Raw genomic sequence first — 23,772 nt, 5'->3', positions numbered from 1 at the left:
GCTTCACAGAATTAGTGAAAGGCATGATGCAGTAAAACTAATGCTAGAGAGCGAGAGAGAGAGAGAAAGAGAGAGGGAATAGGAGGGAGAGAGAATGAGAGATATGCCTGAGGAGAGGAACAGAGTGAAGTTCATTTGAGTTTGAGCCCCTCTCAATCCCTTCTCTCCATGCATATAAAATACATGACAAGCTTCGAAGAAGGAGAATTTTAAATCACCCTTACACGTTCAAGGGAACGTCCAGTGTGTGTGTGTGTGTGTGAGAGAGAAGCAGTCAGATCAGACAGAGGCCAGCAAGCCAATAAGCCCTCCTGCTTTAGGGCTACAAGGTGTTGGGAGATTTTATCCTCATTGCTGATCCAAGACCAGTATCAAGAAAAATACTCGTTTTTACCTTTGTAGTAGATCCAGATCCATTGAGATTACAGTGCCATTCCTACCCCACATCAAGACTGACAGCCTCCTGCTTGTTTATCTTGCCTGTGAATATATGGAATATATCATGTCTATAAATAAATATTATTTTGTCGGTGAATTTGGAGCAGAATATCTGGTGTCATATGAGTGCTATGAAATGACATTCTACTAACCTTCAGTCTGTCTCTATATCATACAATCACATGGTGGTTAGTGACAAATACCGCTTGTATTAGACTGTCACCTTGTGGCTGGTGTTCAGAAATCCTTAGAATGTTCTCGGGAAGGTCAATAGCGTTTTCTGAGGAACTCTCCCCTTTACTTGGAAGCTGATGTAGAACAGCTTTGGAGGGAGATGTTTGTTGGTATGTGTGTGGCTTGATGACATTTCATTTCCTTTAAATATTCTAATTATAGAAGCAACTCCCTAATGTGTAAACGATTTCAATGTCATAGGAGCACTCCAATAGTTTCTAGCATGGAACTTAAAAAGAGGAGAGGGAGAAACTTCTGAGACTAAATTTACTTAACCTGCTATCTAAATTCGAGTACTCTCAGGACTCCACGTGACGGTCAATCTTCGAATAGCTGCGGATATGCCTGCAGTGCAGCTCTTAACCACTAGTAGGTGGCAGTGTTCAGACATCCAATGTCGCTATAATGATTAACATCAAAAGCCTTTTAGCCATGTCTGTCAAATAAGGTCTATTAGATGAGTGCATTCAAATGTGTTATACTGTATGAAGGTCAATCATTAATTTGCATGGCGGTCATAAAAAGATTACATCAATTACATTTTTATTTAACTAGTCAAGTCAGTTACGAACAAATTCGTATTTACAATGACCGCCTAGGAACAGTGGGTTAACTGCCTTGTTCAGGGGCAGAACGACAGATTTTTACCTTGTCAGCTCAGGGATTCAAGCTAGCAAATGTTTCAGTTACTGGCCTAACGCTCTAACCTCTAGGCTACCTGCCGCATTGAGGATCATCATAATAAGCAAATTGATTTACCCAAACACTTTTAATTTGGATTGCAAAACAGTTAAATATGGTGGTGCAAATCTACAGTCAAAAATAAAATTCAATAAACACATTACATAAAAATACATTCAGTGTCATCGTTTATTTTTCTGCATGCAGAAAAATAGAAAAGTAAAGAACAACATTCATAACTTATAGTGTCGTGTCTCATGCTTGCACATGTACTGTACATCTTGTTCTGAATAGAAATGATCTTTATTTATATTGGCTTATATTGCCACAACATATTTACAAAAATAATATTAAAACTGCAGTTATTTTAACATGATTTCTTTAAAGTTACATAAAAATAAAGCTCTCTCTGGCACTTTTCCTGAAAACGTTCTTATTTACAGTGAAACAATAGAGATGAGTTGTCAGAGTAGTATTTCTCTGGCCACAGCACAGGAGCCTGGTCAAGAGCAGTTCAGAATCCACCATTTTGCTTTATAGATGTTATAGGTGGAAGTGATCCATGGCTCAAGTTCATAAAGCGGGCAAAATAAATGGCTCTCAATCTCAACCCAAGGGTTATCAAGAATGAATACAAAATACATATATATCCAAAAATAAAGCCTTTTTCCTGTTCCGTCTCTCTTCACAGCATGTTACTCATATACAAACAAAACCCCTCCAACCATAACAAGATAAAGCATGAACACCTGCAATTTCTCCTTCAGGTTAAATGAGAACACATTTTTGACAAGATCTTGCTTGTTCTTCAAGAACACTTCGTTTTGATGTATTATGGTTAGAGAATGGCGTTCGCTTCCATGGTCAGGGGCGGGGCAAGCAAAAGGCACTGTGACTAAGGATTGGACAAAGAGACTGCATATAGCCCCTAAAAGGGGTGTGGACAACAACTCATTATAGCAACATGTGGCTTATCATAGAACATGCTATAATATAGCCACTTTTGATACTAAAATGAAGAATGCAATTATATCTTCTAAATGGTCTGTGTTCGACAGCATTGAATATAGACTGACGTTATTTACTCAACCATCACTTTTAGTGGTCCAGTACGTTCCAGCTCCACCGATACAAACAGGTTATTATTTCCCGTGGGAAACTTAGACACATGCTTGTGTGTATCATCAAGTAAGATGCCTTGGCCATATCTGTCAATCTACTTGTTCATTGAAGGTTTGAAACTATCCAGAGTGACTAGGCACTGTTAACACGACAGAGCAGCATGATACTAAAACAAACATCAAAACGTATATAGCCCTCATATACATAGACAACCACAGTCTCCAGACTGGCTCAGCCCCACAGTGAATCAAGTCCAGTTCCATCCAGACAGAGAGATACTGGTCCTCCAGTATTAAAGCCATTTACCTCCCAGTAGCAGTCAATCCAGTCCAGCCCTTTGGTTTCAAAGTCTAGTGCATCAATATGAAGGGCTCTGGGCCACATGTCTAGAACCATAGACGTAAAGGTAACTGTCAAAATAAAGGAAACGCCAATATATGAATAGGGCATTGGGCCACCACGAGCCGCCAGAATAGCTTCAATGCACCTTGGCATAATTTCACAAGTGTCTGGAATTATATAGAAGGGATTATTCCAAGATAAATTCCATAATTTGGTGTTTTGTTAATGGTTGTGGAAAACACTATCTCAGGCACCACTCCAGAATCTCCCATAAGTGTTCAATTGGGTTGACATCTGGTGACTGGAGACACACACCCACTTTAAACTCCCTATGCTCCTTTGAGCATTTCAAAGTCACTGAGATCTCTTATTTTAGCCATGGTAAGACAATAATGGGCAACTGTGCATTTTTATACATGACCCTAAGCATGATGGGATGTCAACTGCTTAATTAACTCAGGAACCACACCTGTGTAGAAGCACCTGCTTTCAATATACTTTGTATCCCTAATTTACTCAAGTGTTTCCTTTATTTTGGCAGCTACCTGTTCTATATTTTAGGACAGCCTTTGTGATTCCAGCAGCAGTAGACCCCCCTCTCACTCCAGGAGGCCCTCCTCTCTGCAGGCATCTAAGGGAGGGAAGAATAGACATGTGAGGTAAGGACACAAGAATACATCCCACTAGCCTGGTCCCAGATCTGTTTGTGCTGGCATTATAATGACCATAGGTGTTGGCTATAGTGACAGATCTAGGACTAGGTCCAACATAACAATAGTACCGTAAATTCCGGACTATAAGCCGCCACTTTTTTCCCAGGCTTTGAACCTCGCGGCTTAAACAATGACGCGGCTAATATATGGATTTTTCCCGCTTTCAATTTTTTCCCCCCCCAAAAAACACATTCTGTGACGTGCTCAGTTTTTTGGCGGCATGAAGCTTTCATTAGACCAATAAAATTGCCGAACGGGTTAAGGTCAAACAACTTTTTTGTTTACTGTTTAGATTAAATCGAGCGCTCTCAAACTTCATCATTCTGATTACGGTAGTCATTTTGTCACCCTCATCATGGAAAAGACACGGAGAAATGCATATGATGCAGCTTTCAAGTTGAAGGCGATTGATCTGGCTGTTGGAAAAGGAAATAGAGCTGCTGCACGGGAGCTTGGTCTTAATGAGTCGATGATAAGACGTTGGAAACAGCAGCGTGAGGAATTGACTCAGTGCAAAAAGACAACTAAAGCTTACTGCTAATTATTTTTTTTTTGTTACAAGCCGTGTTTCGTTAAAGCCTGTGTAAAGTTCATTTGTTTCAATGTACCAGTAGGCACCTGTGGCTTATAGACATGTGAGACTTATTTATGTTCAAAATAATATTTATTTAAAAATTCAGTGGGTGCGGCTTATATTCAGGTGCGCTTAATAGTCCGGAAATTACGGTAGGCTTATTTGCATCTGGGAGATAATTGTGCAAGATGCTTCATGTTTCTTTCACGCTCACATCTGAGTTGATGAGTCTGCTCACTGCAGTTTTCAAATCTGGGAACTGATGCACCAGCAAATTCAAAATGCAATTTCTAAATGCATTATGACTGCACCAGCAAAGGCATTTCCTTCCAAAAAACAAACATGCAAACTCGTTATCTTCAATTATTCTACAGTCTTTATCTTACATCATTCTTCTTCATTATTCAAAACTATAAGCAGATCGACAAAATACCAAGACAACAAAGACAGGCTACCAAGCATATAAGACGTTGACATGAACATTCTGTTAGTATCTGAGGGTAGCACGAGAGGACAGGACACGACACGGTCCTGAGTCAGGACACAGGACACAGACACACAGCCAAGCCCACACCAAACTGTCACGAGCTGGCATACAGGATGGCTCAAAGGCACAGGCAGCCTGGCATCAAGCCCATGCCATCCGCATGTGGGTGCCAACCAGCAAATGCCTGAGTGTGTGTTTGTGTCCTACCTGTGTGAGGAGGGCGAGGCAGGGCAGGACAGGGCAGGGTGGGGAGGGAGCTCAGGGTCCAAGAGTAGTATTAGGAGGGGGTTAGGAATGCTGAGCGTCTATACCTGCTGGGCTGAGCACCAGGGCCTGCAGGATGTCAGACAGGGAGATGATGCCCTCGATGGCCGAACGCTCATCCACCACTACCAACCGGTGGACCTGACACACACACATATATAGGGACACACGTACAAAGGGACACACACACAGTTGAAAGAGAAAAGGAGAGGAATTGTTTATTTAAAAAATATATATTTTACCTTTAACTATGCAAGTCGGTTAAGAACAAATTCTTATTTACAATGACGGCCTACCCCGGCCAAACCCGGACGACGCTGGGACAATTGTGCGCCGCCCTATGGGACTCTCAATCACGGCCGGATGTGATACAGAGGGACAGTGAGCATTTTGTGTCTGTGTTGAGTTTACGTGTTATTGTTGTGTTGTTGGTGTGTGGAATTCATGTGTGTATGTATGTGTTTGAACTCACCTCTGCTTTGACAATCTTGTCCACGATGGTCTCCAGTGTATCCAGCTTGTGGCATTGCATGACCCCCTCAAAGTACTGGCAGCGATGCCTCAGAGCCTGGGTCACTGTGATATCCAGGTTATTATACGTCTTCTCTGCTGCCAGGTTCTATACACAGAATACACAGACACTCATGGCTCTTTGAAGGAAAACATTCACACAATATATTTTTGAGGGGGAAGTAACAGGATTACCAAGCTGTATTTCGAAAATCATAACTTACTATGACATCAAATTTGGAGTAAATATCCACCACTTTCCCTGTGAGGAGATTGAAACATGATAAAGCAAGACGGCACCAGTGAGGAGTGAGGAGATTGAAGAGATTGAAACATGACCAGAGTTGAACTGAATCTCAATCAGTCAAATGTACCTGTAAAGTATATTTTAACAACAGTTGTCACAAAGTATTTCACAGTAACACGTACCAGATACGTCCACAACAGGCAGGGCAGACACCCTCCTCTCTACAAAGATCTGCAGGGCCTTGATGATGGGTGTGTCAGGGTGGATGAAGGCTATGTTCTTGTAGGTGCCGATGCCCAGCTCTCCCAGGGTCTGCTTCATAAAGGCCGGCTTGGGCATCTCACGCACCTGGAACACATACGTTCAAATATCACACCTATCTATGACTGGAACACAAGAGAGGATCACTTTTTATCTGATCTGATTTCTTCAACTCCACTAGAGGGAAGCAGTCTAGTGAAAACACTTCGTATTGTTTTATGATAGAGAGTGTGTTTTAATATTCTTCCTCTAATGTGTATATAATATTCCAATGTAATGTCAGGTTTTTAGTCATGGGGCTCAATTTTAACAAACCTAAACGCAATGGTCAATCTAAGCTCTGGTGGTAGTGGGTGGGTCCGAAATATCTTTGCCATTTTCACAACCACAATTATTGGCGCAGTTGCTGGTGTTGGAGCGAAAGCCTGGGTTTCAATGGATAAACAAGTTGTGGGTGTGTCTAGGCTTGGCTGTTCGCTGGCAAATCCGAGCATGCTCCATAGCTAAATATGTGGTTGCTTAAAGTAAGGTCTTTTTTGTGTTGCCTTGGAATCAACTCCAATTCCAATGTTAGCTGTTTAACAAACTATAACGGACTTACAGAAACAAACGAACAACATGTAGACCTATCCCATCTATTCTAAATATGTTAACTTGAACCTGTTTGCAGTCCACATTGTTCTAAGTAATTGCATGGCTTCAATGTGGAAATATATACATATATCATTCACACTGATATAGGGGCTAGGCCTACTGTAAATTGCCTAATGGCGGAGGATGGACATGCCAAATGTAGTCAATAAGCAATATTAAATTAATTATTGATAAGGCCTAAAAAGAGAGTGAATAATTCAAATCAAATTCTAAACAGAATGAAACAACTTGTTTTAAATAGGCTATGTCTAAATACACTTACAGATGCCATAACTGGAGGGTTTTATGCACATCCAAGATTTTCAACAGTTCATTTTCTATTTAACCTTTATTTAACCAGGAAAAGCCCATTGAGACCCAGAGTCTCTTTTTCAAGGGAGACCTGGCCAAGAAGGCAGCAACAATCAATACATTATATAATTAAAACATACAACAACATGATCCAGCCTTAAAAAAGTATTTACCCTCCTCTGTAACAGAGTCTCCCATCAATTTCTTCAATTCATTCAGTGGCACTAACATATCTAGATGAAGCATGGATTGTAGACTATTCCATGCCACTGGTGCACAAGTAGCTGGACAAAGATCCAATATAAAGATAAAAGGGAGAATGTCCACTCATCTTTATACTGCTTATAATATTTTATATATACTGAACAAAAATATAAAAACGCGACATGCAACAATTTCAAAGATTTTACTGAGTTACAGCTCATATAAGGAAATCAGTCAATTGAAATAAATTGATTAGGCCTTAATCTACGGAATACACATAACTGTGAATACAAATATGCATCTGTTGGTCACAGATACCTTAAAAAAAGGAATGGGTGTGGATCAGAAAACCAGTCAGTATCTGGTGTGATCACCATTTGCAGACTTGTTTACGCTGCTGTGCGTTTTTGTTGCCGATCTTACTTTGATACCTGACGGTTTTTTACTTTTTCATTACCGTATATTTTTACTTTTTCCCTCACTCAACTTTTTTCATTCAACTTTTTCACCCCGGAGGTTTTATCTGGACATGGTTCGTCAGGACTTCAAACAGCCGAAGCTAAGTAACATTAACATGATGCCTTCTAATTGCAGTCGTTGTACTTATAATATACAGGAGAACGATCGCCTTACGGCAAGGATAGCTGTGCTGCAAGCCCAGCTTCAGACGCGATCGTTAGGCAAGGGTAATTTCAGTGTAGGAAAGGATGAAACAGCGTCTGTGCCACCAGTAAGTACAGATAGTAACGTTAGTATAAACCCCCTCGCACGGTCCCCGCAGCCGGACATCTTTCTCATGGCTTCTGGAGGGAAACGCTGTAGGAATGCTCAACCGGTGTCGCTTATTCAGCCGACAGAAACGTTCAACCGGTTCTCCCCATTAAGCGAGTCGGAGTCGGAGGCCGAGACTTCTCTGGTCTCTACTCCTCCCGTTGTGGGGTCTGAGACGCCGACGGCTCCCACCATTAGCTCTGACAAATTGAAAACCCTAGTCATTGGCGACTCCATTACCCGCAGTATTAGACTTAAAACTAATCATCCAGCGATCATACACTGTTTACCAGGGGGCAGGGCTACCGACGTTAAGGCTAATCTAAAGACGGTGCTGGCTAAAGCTAAAACTGGCGAGTGTAGAGAGTATAGAGATATTGTTATCCACGTCGGCACCAACGATGTTAGGATGAAACAGTCAGAGGTCACCAAGCGCAACATAGCTTCAGCGTGTAAATCAGCTAGAAAGATGTGTCGGCATCGATTAATTGTCTCTGGCCCCCTCCCAGTTAGGGGGAGTGATGAGCTCTACAGCAGAGTCTCACAACTCAATCGCTGGTTGAAAACTGTTTTCTGCCCCTCCCAAAAGATAGAATTTGTAGATAATTGGCCCTCTTTCTGGGACTCACCCACAAACAGGACCAAGCCTGGCCTGTTGAGGAGTGACGGACTCCATCCTAGCTGGAGGGGTGCTCTCATCTTATCTACGAACATAGACAGGGCTCTAACTCCTCTAGCTCCACAATGAAATAGGGTGCAGGCCAGGCAGCAGGCTGTTAGCCAGCCTGCCAGCTTAGTGGAGTCTGCCACTAGCACAGTCAGCGTAGTCAGCTCAGCTTTCCCCATTGAGACCGTGTCTGTGCCTCGATCTAGGTTGGGCAAAATTAAAAATGGCGGTGTTCGCTTTAGCAATCTCACTAGTATAAAGACCTCCTCCATTCCTGCCATTATTGAAAGAGATTGTGATACCTCACATCTCAAAATTGGGTTACTTAATGTTAGATCCCTCACTTCCAAGGCAGTTATAGTCAATGAACTAATCACTGATAATAATCTTGATGTGATTGGCCTGACTGAAACATGGCTTAAGCCTGATGAATTTACTGTGTTAAATGAGGCCTCACCCCCAGGTTACATTAGTGACCATACCCCCCGTGCATCCGGCAAAGGCGGAGGTGTTGCTAACATTTACGATAGCAAATTTCAATTTACAAAAAAAAAACCAACAATGACGTTTTCGTCTTTTGAGCTTCTAGTCATGAAATCTATGCAGCCTACTCACTCACTTTTTATAGCTACTGTTTATAGGCCTCCTGGGCCATATGCAGTGTTCCTCACTGAGTTCCCTGAATTCCTATCGGATCTTGTAGTCATAGCAGATAATATTCTAATTTTTGGTGACTTTAACATTCACATGGAAAAGTCCACAGACCCACTCCAAAAGGCTTTCGGAGCCATCATCGACTCAGTGGGTTTTGTCCAACATGTCTCTGGACCTACTCACTGCCACAGTCATACTCTGGACCTAGTTTTGTCCCATGGAATAAATGTTGTGGATCTAAATGTTTTTCCTCATAATCCTGGACTATCGGACCACCATTTTATTACGTTTGCAATTGCAACAAATAATCTGCTCAGACCCCAACCAAGGAGCATTAAAAGTCGTGCTATAAATTCTCAGACAACCCAAAGATTCCTTGATGCCCTTCCAGACTGCCTCTGCCTACCCAAGGACGTCAGAGGACAAAAATCAGTTAACCACCTAACCGAGGAACTCAATTTAACCTTGCGCAATACCCTAGATGCAGTTGCACCCCTAAAAACTAAAAACATCTGTCATAAGAAACTAGCTCCCTGGTATACAGAAAATACACGAGCTCTGAAGCAAGCTTCCAGAAAATTGGAACGGAAATGGCGCCACACCAAACTGGAAGTCTTCCGACTAGCTTGGAAAGACAGTACCGTGCAGTATCGAAGAGCCCTTACTGCTGCTCGATCATCCTATTTTTCCAACTTAATTGAGGAAAATAAGAACAATCCGAAATTTCTTTTTGATACTGTCGCAAAGCTAACTAAAAAGCAGCCTTCGCAAATGGAGGATGGCTTTCACTTCAGCAGTAATAAATTTATGAACTTCTTTGAGGAAAAGATCATGATCATTAGAAAGCAAATTACAGACTCCTCTTTAAATCTGGGTATTCCTCCAAAGCTCCATTGTCCTGAGTCTGCACAACTCTGCCAGGACCTAGGATCAAGGGAGATACTAAAGTGTTTTAGTACTATATCTCTTGACGCAATGATGAAAATAATCATGGCCTCCAAACCCTCAAGCTGCATACTGGACCCTATTCCAACTAAACTACTGAAAGAGCTGCTTCCTGTGCTTGGCCCTCCTATGTTGAACATAATAAACGGCTCTCTATCCACCGGATGTGTACCAAGCTCACTAAAAGTGGCAGTAATAAAGCCTCTCTTGAAAAAGCCGAATCTTGATCCAGAAATTATAAAAAACTATCGGCCTATATCGAATCTTCCATTCCTCTCCAAAATTTTAGAAAAAGCTGTTGCACAGCAACTGACTGCCTTCCTGAAGACAAACAATGTATACGAAACGCTTCAGTCTGGTTTTAGACCCCATCATAGCACTGAGACTGCACTTGTGAAGGTGGTAAATGACCTTTTAATGACGTCAGACCGAGGCTCTGCATCTGTCCTCGTGCTCCTAGATCTTAGTGCCGCTTTTGATACCATCGATCACCACATTCTTTTGGAGAGATTGGAAACCCAAATTGGTCTACATGGACAAGTTCTGGCCTGGTTTAGATCTTATCTGTCGGAAAGATATCAGTTTGTCTCTGTGAATGGTTTGTCCTCTGACAAATCAATTGTAAATTTCGGTGTTCCTCAAGGTTCCGTTTTAGGACCACTATTGTTTTCACTATATATTTTACCTCTTGGGGATGTCATTCGAAAACATAATGTTAAATTTCACTGCTATGCGGACGACACACAGCTGTACATTTCAATGAAACATGGTGAAGCCCCAAAATTGCCCTCGCTAGAAGCCTGTGTTTCAGACATAAAGAAGTGGATGGCTGCAAACTTTCTACTTTTAAACTCGGACAAAACAGAGATGCTTGTTCTAGGTCCCAAGAAACAAAGAGATCTTCTGTTGAATCTGACAATTAATCTGGATGGTTGTACAGTCGTCTCAAATAAAACTGTGAAGGACCTCGGCGTTACTCTGGACCCTGATCTCTCTTTTGAAGAACATATCAAGACTGTTTCAAGGACAGCTTTTTTCCATCTACGTAACATTGCAAAAATCAGAAATTTTCTGTCCAAAAATGACGCAGAAAAATTTATCCATGCTTTTGTTACTTCTAGGCTGGACTACTGCAATGCTCTACTTTCCGGCTACCCGGATAAAGCACTAAATAAACTTCAGTTAGTGCTAAATACAGCTGCTAGAATCCTGACTAGAACCAAAAAATTTGATCATATTACTCCAGTGTTAGCCTCCCTACACTGGCTTCCTGTTAAGGCAAGGGCTGATTTCAAGGTTTTACTGCTAACCTACAAAGCATTACATGGGCTTGCTCCTACCTATCTTTCCGATTTGGTCCTGCCGTACATACCTACACGTACGCTACGGTCACAAGACGCAGGCCTCCTAATTGTCCCTAGAATTTCTAAGCAAACGGCTGGAGGTAGGGCTTTCTCCTATAGAGCTCCATTTTTATGGAATGGTCTGCCTACCAATGTGAGAGACGCAGACTCAGTCTCAACCTTTAAGTCTTTACTGAAGACTTATCTCTTCAGTAGGTCCTATGATTAAGTATAGTCTGGCCCAGGAGTGTGAAGGTGAACGGAAAGGCTGGAGCAACGAACCGCCCTTGCTGTCTCTGCCTTGCCGGTTCCCCTCTTTCCACTGGGATTCTCTGCCTCTAACCCTTTTACAGAGGCTGAGTCACTGGCCTACTGGTGTTCTTCCATGCCGTCCATGGGAGGGGTGCGTCACTTGAGTGGGTTGAGTCACTGACGTGGTCTTCCTGTCTGGGTTGGCGCCCCCCCCCCCCCCCCCCCCCTTTGGGTTGTGCCATGGCGGAGATCGTTGTGGGCTATACTCGGCCTTGTCTTAGGACGGTAAGTTGGTGGTTGGAGACATCCCTCTAGTGGTGTGGGGGCTGTGCTTTGGCAAAGTGGGTGGGGTTATATCCTGCCTGTTTGGCCCTGTCCGGGGGTATCATCGGATGGGGCCACAGTGTCTTCTGATCCCTCCTGTCTCAGCCTCCAGTATTTATGCTGCAGTAGTTTATGTGTCGGGGGGCTAGGGTCAGTCTGTTACATCTGGAGTATTTCTCTTGTCTTATCCGGTGTCCTGTGTGTATTTAAATATGCTCTCTCTAATTCTCTCTTTCTCTCTTTCTGTCTTTCTCTCGGAGGACCTGAGCCCTAGGACCATGCCTCAGGACTACCTGGTATGATGACTCCTTGCTGTCCCCAGTCCACCTGGCCGTGCTGCTGCTCCAGTTTCAACTGTTCTGCCTGCGGCTATGGAACCCTGACCTGTTCACCGGACGTGCTTGTTGCACCCTCGACAACTACTATGATTATTATTATTTGACCATGCTGGTCATTTATGAACATTTTAACATTTTAACATTTTGACCATGTTCTGTTATAATATCCACCCTGCACAGCCAGAAGAGGACTGGCCACCCCTCATAGCCTGGTTCCTCTCTAGGTTTCTTCCTAGGTTTTTGGCCTTTCTAGGGAGTTTTTCCTAGGGAGTTTTTCCTAGCCACCGTGCTTCTTTCACATGCTTTGCTTGCTGTTTGGGGTTTTAGGCTGGGTTTCTGTACAGCACTTTGAGAATATCAGCTGATGTACGAAGGGCTATATAAAAATAAATTTGATTTGATTTGCCTCATGCAGTGTGACACATCTCCTTTGCATGGAGTTGATCAGGCTGTTGATTGTGGCCTTTGGAATGTTGTCCCACTCCGCTTCAATGGTGTGCGAAGTTGCTGAATATCGGCGGGAACTGGAACACGCTGTCGTGCATGTCGATCCAGAGCATGCTGAATGGGTGACATGTCTGGTGAGTATGCAGGCTATGGAAGAACTTAGACATTTTCAGTTTCCAGGAATTGTGTACAGATCCTTACGACATGGGGCCATGCATTATAATGCTGAAACATGAGATGATGGCAGGGGATGAATGGCACGACAATGGGCTCATCATGGTAACTCTGTGCATTCAAATTGCCAATGATAAAATGCAATTGTGTTCATTGTACGTAGCTTATGACTGCCCATACCATAACACCACTGCTACCATGGGGCACTCTGTTCACAACGTTGACATCAGCATTCCGCTCGCACACGACACCATACACATGATCTGCGGTTGTGAGGCCAACTGGACGTACAGCCAAATTCTCTAAAACAAGGTTGGAGGCAGCTTATGGTAGAGAAATGAACATTCAATTGTCTGGCAATAGCTCTGGTGGACATTCCTGCAGTCAGTATGCCAATTGCCAGTTTCCTCAAAACTTGAGAAATCTGTGGCATTGTGTTGTGTGACAAATCTGCACATTTTAGTGGCCTTTTATTGTCCCCAGCACAAGGTGCACCTGTGTAATGATCATGCTGTTTAATCAGCTTCTTGATATGCTCACTGTTTTGCTCCTTTCAAAATTGATATATTGAATAAAGCTTTGGTGATTAAGATTTATTTCCAAGCAGTCTCATGATGATCCAAACACTTGACTAGCCTACTTGATCACATTGGGCAGGACAAAAAGAAAACAGACTTCATTGACTGGAGGGGAGGCTCTGATTGGTTTTTAATCAAATAAAACTAAATGGGAAAAAAACATTACTGTTTCATGTTTCTAAATACGAAGTATACAGTCACCAAATCACATCGTGTTCCATGCGCCTATGGGCAGTGTGCATCACGGCTGGACAGGCTGTTTCTCCACTGTCAAAATTCATACCATAACTAACTGTGTTACCGCTAAAACCAGCTTTTAGTTGGTCTTAAATATCCCTATCAGTGCTGCCTGAAATTATGTTTTTAAGGAAACGCCTCAAATATTTCCACCCCTCCCATCTGGGCAGAAGTGTGCTGCTGTTAGGTAAATTGCCGAACCTGGCGTTAGGGCTGGGAAATGCCAGTGCGCCAGTTTGTGCATGACAAAATTACAAACTAACGTGCGTTTGACACTAGCAACGCCTTAACGCCAGTCGAAAATAGAGCCCATGGTTTTAGACTTACAAAGAGCTGTAGGAACTTGAGGATCCTCTTGTGTGTGAGGATGTAAAGTGGGTTCCCCGTCACAGGGTCGATGACAGGCAGCCGGTGGATCTTGTTTTTAATCAGGGAATACACTGCATCAAATATGCTGCAAAGACAGACATAAAGCGCAAATGAAAAGACAATTCTGGTATTTTCATCACATCCATGTATGTTCAAGACAGATACACACACACTCTTACCAGTATAATAACCATTGTTATGTTCTGAGAACGTACCTTGATTCAGGTGATATGTTCACTAAAGGCTTGAATGTCTCTTGCAAATATACTTCTGTGGAGAGACAAAACAATGTGAGTTAAATGTTCTGTACATGTCATTTAATGTCATCATTTAAACCAAAGCTTGTTACATACCTCTCCATGTCTCAAGCTTATGATCTTCCAACTCATATATTTGCACCTATAAACAATAAAACTATATTGACATCTAAAGAATAAACTACAGAAATCCAACACAGGATTTTCATGGTGAACAAATATTTTGCTAAAAATCGGTTCGTCCACTCAAACTTACCAACGGTGACTTGTAGTATCTGTGTAGTATGATGATGAAGTCCGTGATTGTCAACATTCCTGAAATGAGAAATGTATGCCTATAGATAATAGAATGACTAACAGTTGTCATAGAGCCGTCATAAAGCATTAGGTTGCCAACTGACCTCTAGCCAACAAACCATGCGCCACTGGCCATGGCTATTACAAGTCATCTCAACAAATCGGCTTTTTTTTTAAAGAAAAGTGACAAATGTTGTATTTAATCTGGAGATAATTGTTATCTACCAGCATGTACAGTTGAAGTCGGAAGTTTACATACACTTAGGTTGGAGTCATTAAAATTCGTTTTTCAACCACACCACAAATTTCTTGTTGACAAACTATAGTTTTGGCAAGTCGGTTAGGACATCTACTTTGTGCATGACACAAGTAATTTTTCCAATAATTGTAAACAGACAGATTCATTCACTGTATCACAATTCCTGTGGGTCAGAAGTTTACATACACTAAGTTGACTGTGCCTTCAAACAGCTTGGAAAATTCCAGAAAATGAGGTCATGGCTTTAGAAGCCTCTGATAGGCTAATTGACATCATTTGAGTCAATTGGAGGTGTACCTGTGGATGTATTTCAAGGCCTACCTTCAAACTCAGTGCATCTTTGCTTGACATCATGGGAAAATCAAAAGAAATCAGCCAAGACCTCAGAAAATGTTTTGTAGACCTCCACAAGTCTGGTTCATCCTTGGGAGCAATTTCCAAACGCCTGAAGGTACCACGTTCATCTGTACAAACAGTAGTACGCAAGTACAAACACCATGGGACCACGTAGCCGTCATACCACTCAGGAAGGAGACTCGTTCTGTCTCCTAGAGATGAATGTACTTTGATGCGAAAAGTGCAAATCAATCCCAGAACAACAGCAAAGGACCTTGTGAAGATGCTGGAAGAAACAGGTACAAAAGTATCTATATCCACAGTAAAACGAGTCCTATATCGACATAACCTGAAAGACCACTCAGCAAGGAAGAAGCCACTGCTCCAAAACCACCATAAAAAGCCAGACTACGGTTTGCAACTGCACATGGGGCCAAAGATCGTACTTTTTGGAGAAATGTCCTCTGGTCTGATGAAAGAAAAATAGAACTGTTTGGCCATAATGACCATCGTTATGTTTGGAGGAAAAATGGGGATGCTTGCAAGCTGAAGAACACCATCCCAACCGTGAAGCACGGGGGTGGCAGCATCATGTTGTCGGGGTGCTTTGCTGCAGGAGGGACTGGTGCACTTCACAAAATGGATGGAATCATGAGGCAGGAAAATGATGTGGATATATTGAAGCAAAATCTCAAGACATCAGTCAGGAAGTTAACCTGTTAGGGCTAGGGGGCAGTATTGACACGGCCGGATAAAAAACGTACCCGATTTAATCTGGTTACTACTCCTGCCCAGTAACTAGAATATGCATATAATTATTGGCTTTGGATAGAAAACACCCTAAAGTTTCTAAAACTGTTTGAATGCTGTCTGTGAGTATAACAGAATTCATATGGCAGGCAAAAACCTGAGAAGATTCCATGCAGGAAGTGGCCTGTCTGAAAAGTTGTGTTTCATCTTGGCTCTTTTTATTGAAGACAGGATCTTTGCAATAACGTGACACTTCCTACGGCTCCCATAGGCTCTCAGAGCCCGGGAAAAAGCTGAACGATATCGAGGCAGGCTCTGGCTGAAACACTTTATCGCGTTTGGCAAGTGGCCGATCAGAGTACTATGGGCTTAGGCGCGTGCCCGAGTCGACCGAATGCTTTATTTTCTTTCGTCTGTTTACCTAAATGCAGATTCCCAGTCGGAATATTATCGCTTTTTTACGAGAAAAATTGCATAAAAATTGATTTTAAACAGCGGTTGACATGCTTCGAAGTACGGTAATGGAATATTTAGATTTTTTTTGTCACGAATTGCGCCATGCTCGTCACCCATATTTACCCTTTCGGATAGTGTCTTGAACGCACGAACAAAACGCCGCTGTTTGGATATAACTATGGATTATTTTGAACCAAACCAACATTTGTTATTGAAGTAGAAGTCCTGGGAGTGCATTCTGACGAAGACAGCAAAGGTAATAACATTTTTCTTATAGTAAATCTGACTTTGGTGAGTGCTAAACATGCTGGGTGTCTAAATAGCTAGCCCTGTGATGCCGGGCTATCTACTGAGAATATTGCAAAATGTGCTTTCACCGAAAAGCTATTTTAAAATCGGACATATCGAGTGCATAGAGGAGTTCTGTATCTATAATTCTTAAAATAATTGTTATGCTTTTTGTGAACGTTTATCGTGAGTAATTTAGTAAATTCACCGGCAGTGTTCGGTGGGAATGCTAGTCACATGCTAGTCACATGCTAATGTAAAAAGCTGTTTTTTGATATAAATATGAACTTGATTGAACAAAACATGCATGTATTGTATAACATAATGTCCTAGGGTTGTCATCTGATGAAGATCATCAAAGGTTAGTGCTACATTTAGCTGTGGTTTGGGTTTATGTGACATTATATGCTAGCTTGAAAAATGGGTGTCTGATTATTTCTGGCTGGGTACTCTGCTGACAATCTAATGTTTTGCTTTCGTTGTAAAGCCTTTTTGAAATCGGACAGTGTGGTTAGATTAACGAGAGTCTTGTCTTTAAAATGGTGTAAAATAGTCATATGTTGAAAAATTGAAGTTTTTGCATTTTTGAGGAATTTGAATAACGCGCCACGGGATTACACTGGCTGTTGAGTAGGTGGGACGCAAGCGTCCCACCTAGCCCATAGAGGTTAAACTTGGTCGCAAATGGGTCTTCCAAATGGACAACGACCCCAAGCATACTTCCGAAGTTGTGGCAAAATGGCTACCCGAAACATTTGGCCCAAGTTAAACAATTTAAACGCAATGCTACCAAATACTAATTGAGTGTATGTAAACTTCTGACACACTGGGAATGTGATGAAAGATATAAAAGCTGAAATAAATCATTCTGTCTACTATTATTCTGACATTTCACATTCTTAAAAAAAGTTGTTATCCTAACTGACCGAAGACAGGGAATTCCTACTAGGATTAAATGTCAGGAATTGTGAAAAACTGAGTTTAAATGTATTTGGCTAAGGTGTATGTAAACTTCCGACTTCAACTGTACGTATGTAGAACAAAATGTGGAATAGTTTAAGAATGCTTTCATTGGTGGGTATAGGTGTTTTGCATTTCATGTGAATGTATGTCATACTACACGAAGAGTGTGTCTTACCCACAAAACACTGCCTCTCTGAATCCCATAGTGGGGCAGCACGCACCCCGTTGGCCACTAAGGCAAAGAATGCCTTCTTCACCTGTGAAAAAGCATCATGATCCGAGAACAAAAAAATATATTGATGGTATTCCACATCTTGTAAAATGTTTAGTGTAAATCCTAAATAATATAATAAAGCGTTCTGGTTCGATGGGTTTCATATAAGAAACTTGAAATCATAAGGTTAATGGATTTGGTGGCTGAGCTCCGAAACATCAGTGTTTCTGTACTTCCTTATGACTACTGTTTAACCTTTTATGAGTCAATAGTAATGCTCTCCTCATGGAACATTAACCATGCAACTTTCAATGCCTTTAGACCAAGGATGCACTTCAATACCCATAAGAATGTTCCTCAGTGGACACACCCTGTTAGATAAACAGATACTGTCAAACTTAGGTCAAAGTTAGTTAGTGCTTCTCAAAGTTATGTATACATCACCTTGTGAGCAGGGCTTACCTGTAGGCCAGTGTCGAACACGACCAGCTTGGAGCTGGTGGGAACGATGTCATAGCAGCAGTGGGACTTCATAAAGCGCATGTAAATATCCCTCTCTGGTTCAGCAGCTGGAAAGATGGGTAGAAAAATATATATTCACACTGTGTATACAGTACATCAAATAATTTCACTAGTCATCATTGTGTATATACTGAACCAATGAGGTCATGTCTTGGGCTGGGGGGAATTCCTTATTCTAACAAAGTGCACCCATGGGTTGAGTGATTCCACTGCATGAGGCTTTGCGCTTTCCATAGCAGCAGGAATATGTTTGGGGATGGGAGTGCTTTTCACCAACGGGTGCACACTACAGACATATTGGTCAACTAAGTAAAGGCCCAGTGCACTACTTTTGCGAGTTATCTTTTTTTGGGGCGGGGTTCAGCACCCCTACTTCGCTGCGCTATCATCAGGCAATAATTGGGTTATGATCAAAACAAATCCTGCATAATAGGCCTTAAATATGAATTATTTTATGATATGTAGCGACAGGCGTTAAATAGCTTGCAACTGGTCCCATATGGCTCAGTTGGTAGAGCATGGGCTTGCAACGCCAGTGGGTCGATTCCCATGAGGGACCAGTAGGAAAACGTATTAAAAGATATGCACTCACTACTTTAAGTCATCCAGAGCTTCTGCTAAATGACTAAAATAGATTTTTGTTTAAAAGTAACTAATATTCACATTACAATTCACACCAGCACTTTACAAAGAAGAACAATCGGTACCATTGAGCCTGGTCTTGAACTATATCCAAATAAAATTGCAAAAACGTCAAATAAAAGGCTATAGGCAACACCATCAAATAAAATCAAAATGTAGGTCATTAATGCAGTACAATGCACTTACTTACCAACACCATCATCGTTTAGTTCAAGTTTCTCCAGCATGCCTTCGAATAAACCGTAGAAATTCTGTAAGAATAAGAGGCAGAGGGAGTCAAGAATGCGCTCCAAATCTGGCACACCAATATCAGACCAGTCGCGCGCTGCAGGCGCACAACAGCTCGCCTTTTGCCAAAGTGTGGACGAAAATAACAATGTAGATTCAATAACTGCTGGCACGTTCCACCATGACAAAATCATACATCTTGAGAGACTGACAGACTAAAATGTCCTTACGCAAAACCAACAAAAATAAAAGCAAGCCCCGTCTGACACGCACAATACGCACCGCGCGCAACTCATTCAAGTGCCCTTGTCCAAGTTTCTACTGTATGTGGGCAATTCATATCGGGAGCTCTGCCTGCCAGTAACTTTAATGGCACATTATTATTAGACTACACGCCCCTTAACTGTAGTAGTGGAACATTCCTGAATCTATTTTGCTGCAGTCAATAAAGCCGTTGCCTACAGTAGGATCATACTACTGACTAAAACAGAGGAGTAAGCAACACGTCCGGATAAATAAACAGAGTGTGCAATACGTCCGGATAAATAAACAAAATACAATACTAATTTAAAAAGCAGTGTATCGTCTCAAGTAGATGTTTTTCTGCGCATTGTGTGTATTGTGAACGACAAGGGAAATCGTTCAGGTTTCATTTATTATTATGATCACGCTCTAGAGACACACCCTCCATGCAGAACGACCAAGGCTCTTCACCATATTAGGAAATCCCTTATGTTGCCTAGCAGCGAGAAGCCAAGGATTCCTTGTCCTTTTCTATGCCCATAACTGTTTCGCAGGACATTAAAATGCAACAATTTGCACAACGCATAATTATTTACATTGACAATTATTTACAATAATAATGGCAAGGGATGAATGAGATGTAGGCTACTGCACAATGACTAAGACATGGTGCAGAGGTTGTGTACTGCAGCAAAATGATCCAATAACAAAATAAGTCGGTGTGCAGTTAATTTGCCTCTTTCCCTATGCTACAAAGCACTTCATCATCATGGCACGTTCTATGAGCCGAATCATATTGTGCTCTTTGTAGCATATGAGGATTCAAAACCATCTTTTTGTATTAGTAGTCTCCCCTAGCCCCTTGATTAGACCCTACCAGTGCACTGACAACCCACTGCAGTAGAAGAAACCGCCCTGATAGCTCACGCCCGGGATGCCTAACCAACCCCCCAGTCACCCTATACCTCATGGTGACGCAGCAATTCTCCAGCCAAAACCACTACTGCACAGTCATAAATCTAGCCTGTCTAACCCCGCATCAACATGAATCCCATCCCACTCTACTGCTGCTGCACTGCCACAGGGAAGGGAACGTGCTGTATGTAAACATGGGGCTGTAAATCTGAGATGGATGGCTGTTTCATTAAAACGCTTCCAGATTGGATTTGGCAGAGACGTTCCTTTGATTAGGGTAAGAGCCTGGTGTGTGTGGATGGAAATAAATAAATAAATAAAAGAGAGAGACCGAGACAGAGAGCAAAAGAGTGCTGGAGAGACTTATGGCTGTAATCATGATGCCTTGGGTGTAATAAGCAACAACAAAAAACAAGGATGGTGATGAAATATTGACTTACACTGTCAGGGTAGATAGAATTCTATAGCTCAAATAGACAGACACACACAGTTACTTGAATTTATTAGTTTTAACAAGATACCACATCAATCAAATCAAGGTCTCTGTCCAACAGGAGAGGGGAACATAACAGACATATCAGTTCAAACACTGACTGTCTGAACATCTTGGTTAGACTAGTATTGAACTCAGAACAAACAGTCTTTGCTGAAACAATCACTTAATTCCAGTCCTTTCTATATTTTACCACCGTATAGGTCTAGGAGACTCACAGAAAACCACATCAGCTTTCCCCCTTAAACCACATTTCTTTGGCAACCCTGAAATATTGCTTCAATACAGTCAATTATCACTGCCACTAACAAACACAGTAACCCAGCGGTTGGTGTAGTAGGTAGTACGAGGTATTACTCACTGGCTGTGAGGTAGCTTGGGGCAGTGGGAAAGCGTAGGGTATCGGAGAGGAGGACGACATGGGGGGCTTGGCAGAGGATGGCAGGCTGAGGCGCTGTCCGGTGTCTGGTGGGGGTGATGAGAGGGAGCATTCCAGGCGCTCTGGGGCACTCTGGTGGACCTCCTGGGGGAACAGCATGTGCAGGCTGGGGGTGCTGGGTGGGGTGGGGGAAGACGAGAGGCCGGAGACTGTGGAGGAAAGACAAGGACCAGAGAACAATTAACAGTTAGCACTGATCCACACAGGCCTGTCATGTATGCATAGTTTCCCTAGAAATCTCCTGTAGAGCGGTTGCTATGTTCACAGGTGATCTCAACTCAATTTCTATTGTGTCATTGACTGTACGTTTGTTTGTTCCATGTGTAACTGTGTTGTTGTTTGTGTCGCATTGCTTTGCTTTATCTTGGCCAGGTCGCAGTTGTAAATGAGAACTTGTTCTCAACTGGCCTACCTGGTTAAATAAAGGTGAAACTAAAATAAATACAAATTGTGGCCTTTCTAATTGGGATATTCCATTGCAATCGAGTATGTGCTTGTCACATAATACTGTAATAGTGGAGTGGGTCCACAATAGATTCAGCTTTTCAGAAGAATATTGATTTCAGTATCATTAAGTATCCTCATATATCATTAGCAGAGCATGGTTAAGCGCTGCCAGGGCCTGGAAACCTGCCAAGAAAATATCAACCCGTCCTGTCCCTAAAGCACAGCAGTCAACTGATTTCAGTGAATCATATTCACAGTGCAGTGTAAGCAAAGCTTGTGAGACTTATGACAATACAGTAGACTCATTTGGGTGTACCGTATGTAGGTTGTCAGGAACAGGTTGGACAAGCACAAAGTATCAGAGAACATCTTCAAATACCTCAAAAATGAATCCCAAACCTGGTTCAGATTTCAAACAAATCAATCAAATGAATGTGTAGAAAACTAATATTCTTGCAGTAGAGTGGAATATAGTTATCCTCCCTCCCTATCTAGCTTCATGTACTACTACACCATTCCCCAGCCTTGTTGACGTATATCATCATAAAGAACAGAGATCTAGTCTACAGTATAATACAGTAGTAATAGTGAAATATCATCTAGCCTGGGCATCCTATATTGGACAGCTGCCCGAGAGGCTGGGAGGCTCCTGCTCTGGCAGTCAGGTCGAGGCCGTCGCCCAGTCACATGACAGACCTTACACGCCCCTCAGCAGTCATGACCCAGCACAGGGTGCGGGTTGACATACAACACCCACACGGCTCCAGCCCCACCCTGCTGTGCTGACATATTTCTAAGGCCATACTTCCAGTGACGTGGGTGATGTGTACAGCCTGGTTCACATTTCATCCACTCCACCATGGGACTCTCATGGGCTCTGCTCATCTCCAGTAGCTTATCAGCAACGCTTCACTTTGAATTTCAAGGCATCACTCACAAATCTAACAATCACCTATAGGCACAAGCCATGAATGCCTTATAAAAAGGCACACTATCATAACAGCTGAGGTGGTTATGGATTACTTGAACCCAAATGAAGAGAGTTTAATTGATTGAATTCCAAAACGCTATATATCCCTTTTCAGAAATGTTGGTAATTAGCTTTTTTGGTTAAAAGAACTTATGAAAGAGATTGGTGTGTTTTTTCCACATCTAATCATGGAATGGGTTATTAAATGACAGACGTGTTTAACCCAGGGGAGAACAACTGCCCCCATCTCATTGAAGCCACAGAAGTTCAAGGCCAACTGCCGGTACTGCAGGCATTGTTAGCAGAAAACAGGATCCCCGTTATAATGAATGGAAAAATGCCGATCTTCATGGTCAATCTTAGTATAAATAAATAAAGTTTTTAAAACAATCACGGTACCAATAACTGCTAGTAATATACCATATGTATGTCCTTGAAGATATTTTTTTTTTTTTTTTTTTAATCGCACACAGAAGTAGATAATTTAGTTGCTAATGGTTGCCTGCAGTACCCCGGTCGGCCTTCAATTCAAGTTATTCAATGAGAGCTTGCAGCACTGAGAGCTTCAGGCACTGAGAGCTTGCAGCACTGAGAGCTTGCAGCACTGAGAGCTTGCAGCACTGAGAGCTTGCAGCACTGAGTGAGAGCTTGCAACGTCACTCCAAAGAGTAGCTCAAACTGCGTATGTTCTGTCTCCATGAGGCCCCAAGTTGAACAACTACATTTGGCTTCAATGCGCTGTTGAGTCTTCACATAGGAATGAATGGTGTCATGTGATCAATGGCTTTGTCCATTCATATATACAGTCATTGGTTTAACCACTAGATGGTTTCACTAGATGGTTTCATTCAGAGACAAACAATCACATTTAGTTACAAAACACCTTGCAAGCTTCAACACAATCAAATGTGACAAATAATTTAAAAAAAATC

The 23,772-nt window shown here is 42.1% G+C and overlaps 1 protein-coding gene across 5 annotated transcripts in view; it reads right to left on the bottom strand.

Annotated features, from left to right (window-relative positions):
• Positions 1–1,524: 1,524 nt before the first annotated feature.
• The window catches only part of LOC106569190 (5'-AMP-activated protein kinase subunit gamma-2), a 50,169-nt gene continuing 27,921 nt past the window's right edge, over positions 1,525–23,772 (bottom strand). For 3 of the 5 annotated variants that reach the window (XM_014140284.3, XM_014140285.3, XM_014140286.3), the window contains 13 exons: positions 21,346–21,572; positions 19,296–19,356; positions 18,404–18,510; positions 17,903–17,984; positions 14,635–14,693; positions 14,475–14,520; positions 14,337–14,391; positions 14,080–14,206; positions 5,795–5,960; positions 5,590–5,627; positions 5,328–5,474; positions 4,903–4,996; positions 1,525–3,448 (listed from right to left, as the gene is read on the bottom strand). In XM_014140284.3, the coding sequence (XP_013995759.1) occupies positions 3,417–3,448; positions 4,903–4,996; positions 5,328–5,474; positions 5,590–5,627; positions 5,795–5,960; positions 14,080–14,206; positions 14,337–14,391; positions 14,475–14,520; positions 14,635–14,693; positions 17,903–17,984; positions 18,404–18,510; positions 19,296–19,356; positions 21,346–21,572 (1,241 nt within the window). In that variant the 3' untranslated portion in view covers positions 1,525–3,416. Of the gene's footprint in view, positions 3,449–4,798; positions 4,997–5,327; positions 5,475–5,589; positions 5,628–5,794; positions 5,961–14,079; positions 14,207–14,336; positions 14,392–14,474; positions 14,521–14,634; positions 14,694–17,902; positions 17,985–18,403; positions 18,511–19,295; positions 19,357–19,615; positions 19,946–21,345; positions 21,573–23,772 lie in introns of those variants that run through there. The other 2 variants (XR_001320451.3, XM_014140288.3) reach the window with 2 other exon arrangements.

Source organism: Salmo salar, chromosome 14, assembly GCF_965601325.2.
Source record: "Salmo salar chromosome 14, fSalSal1, whole genome shotgun sequence".
In the NCBI taxonomy this organism is placed as follows: Eukaryota; Metazoa; Chordata; class Actinopteri; order Salmoniformes; family Salmonidae; genus Salmo; species Salmo salar.
The sequence above is the reverse complement of the archived record's forward strand: the minus strand, read 5'-3'. Positions and strand labels throughout refer to the sequence as shown.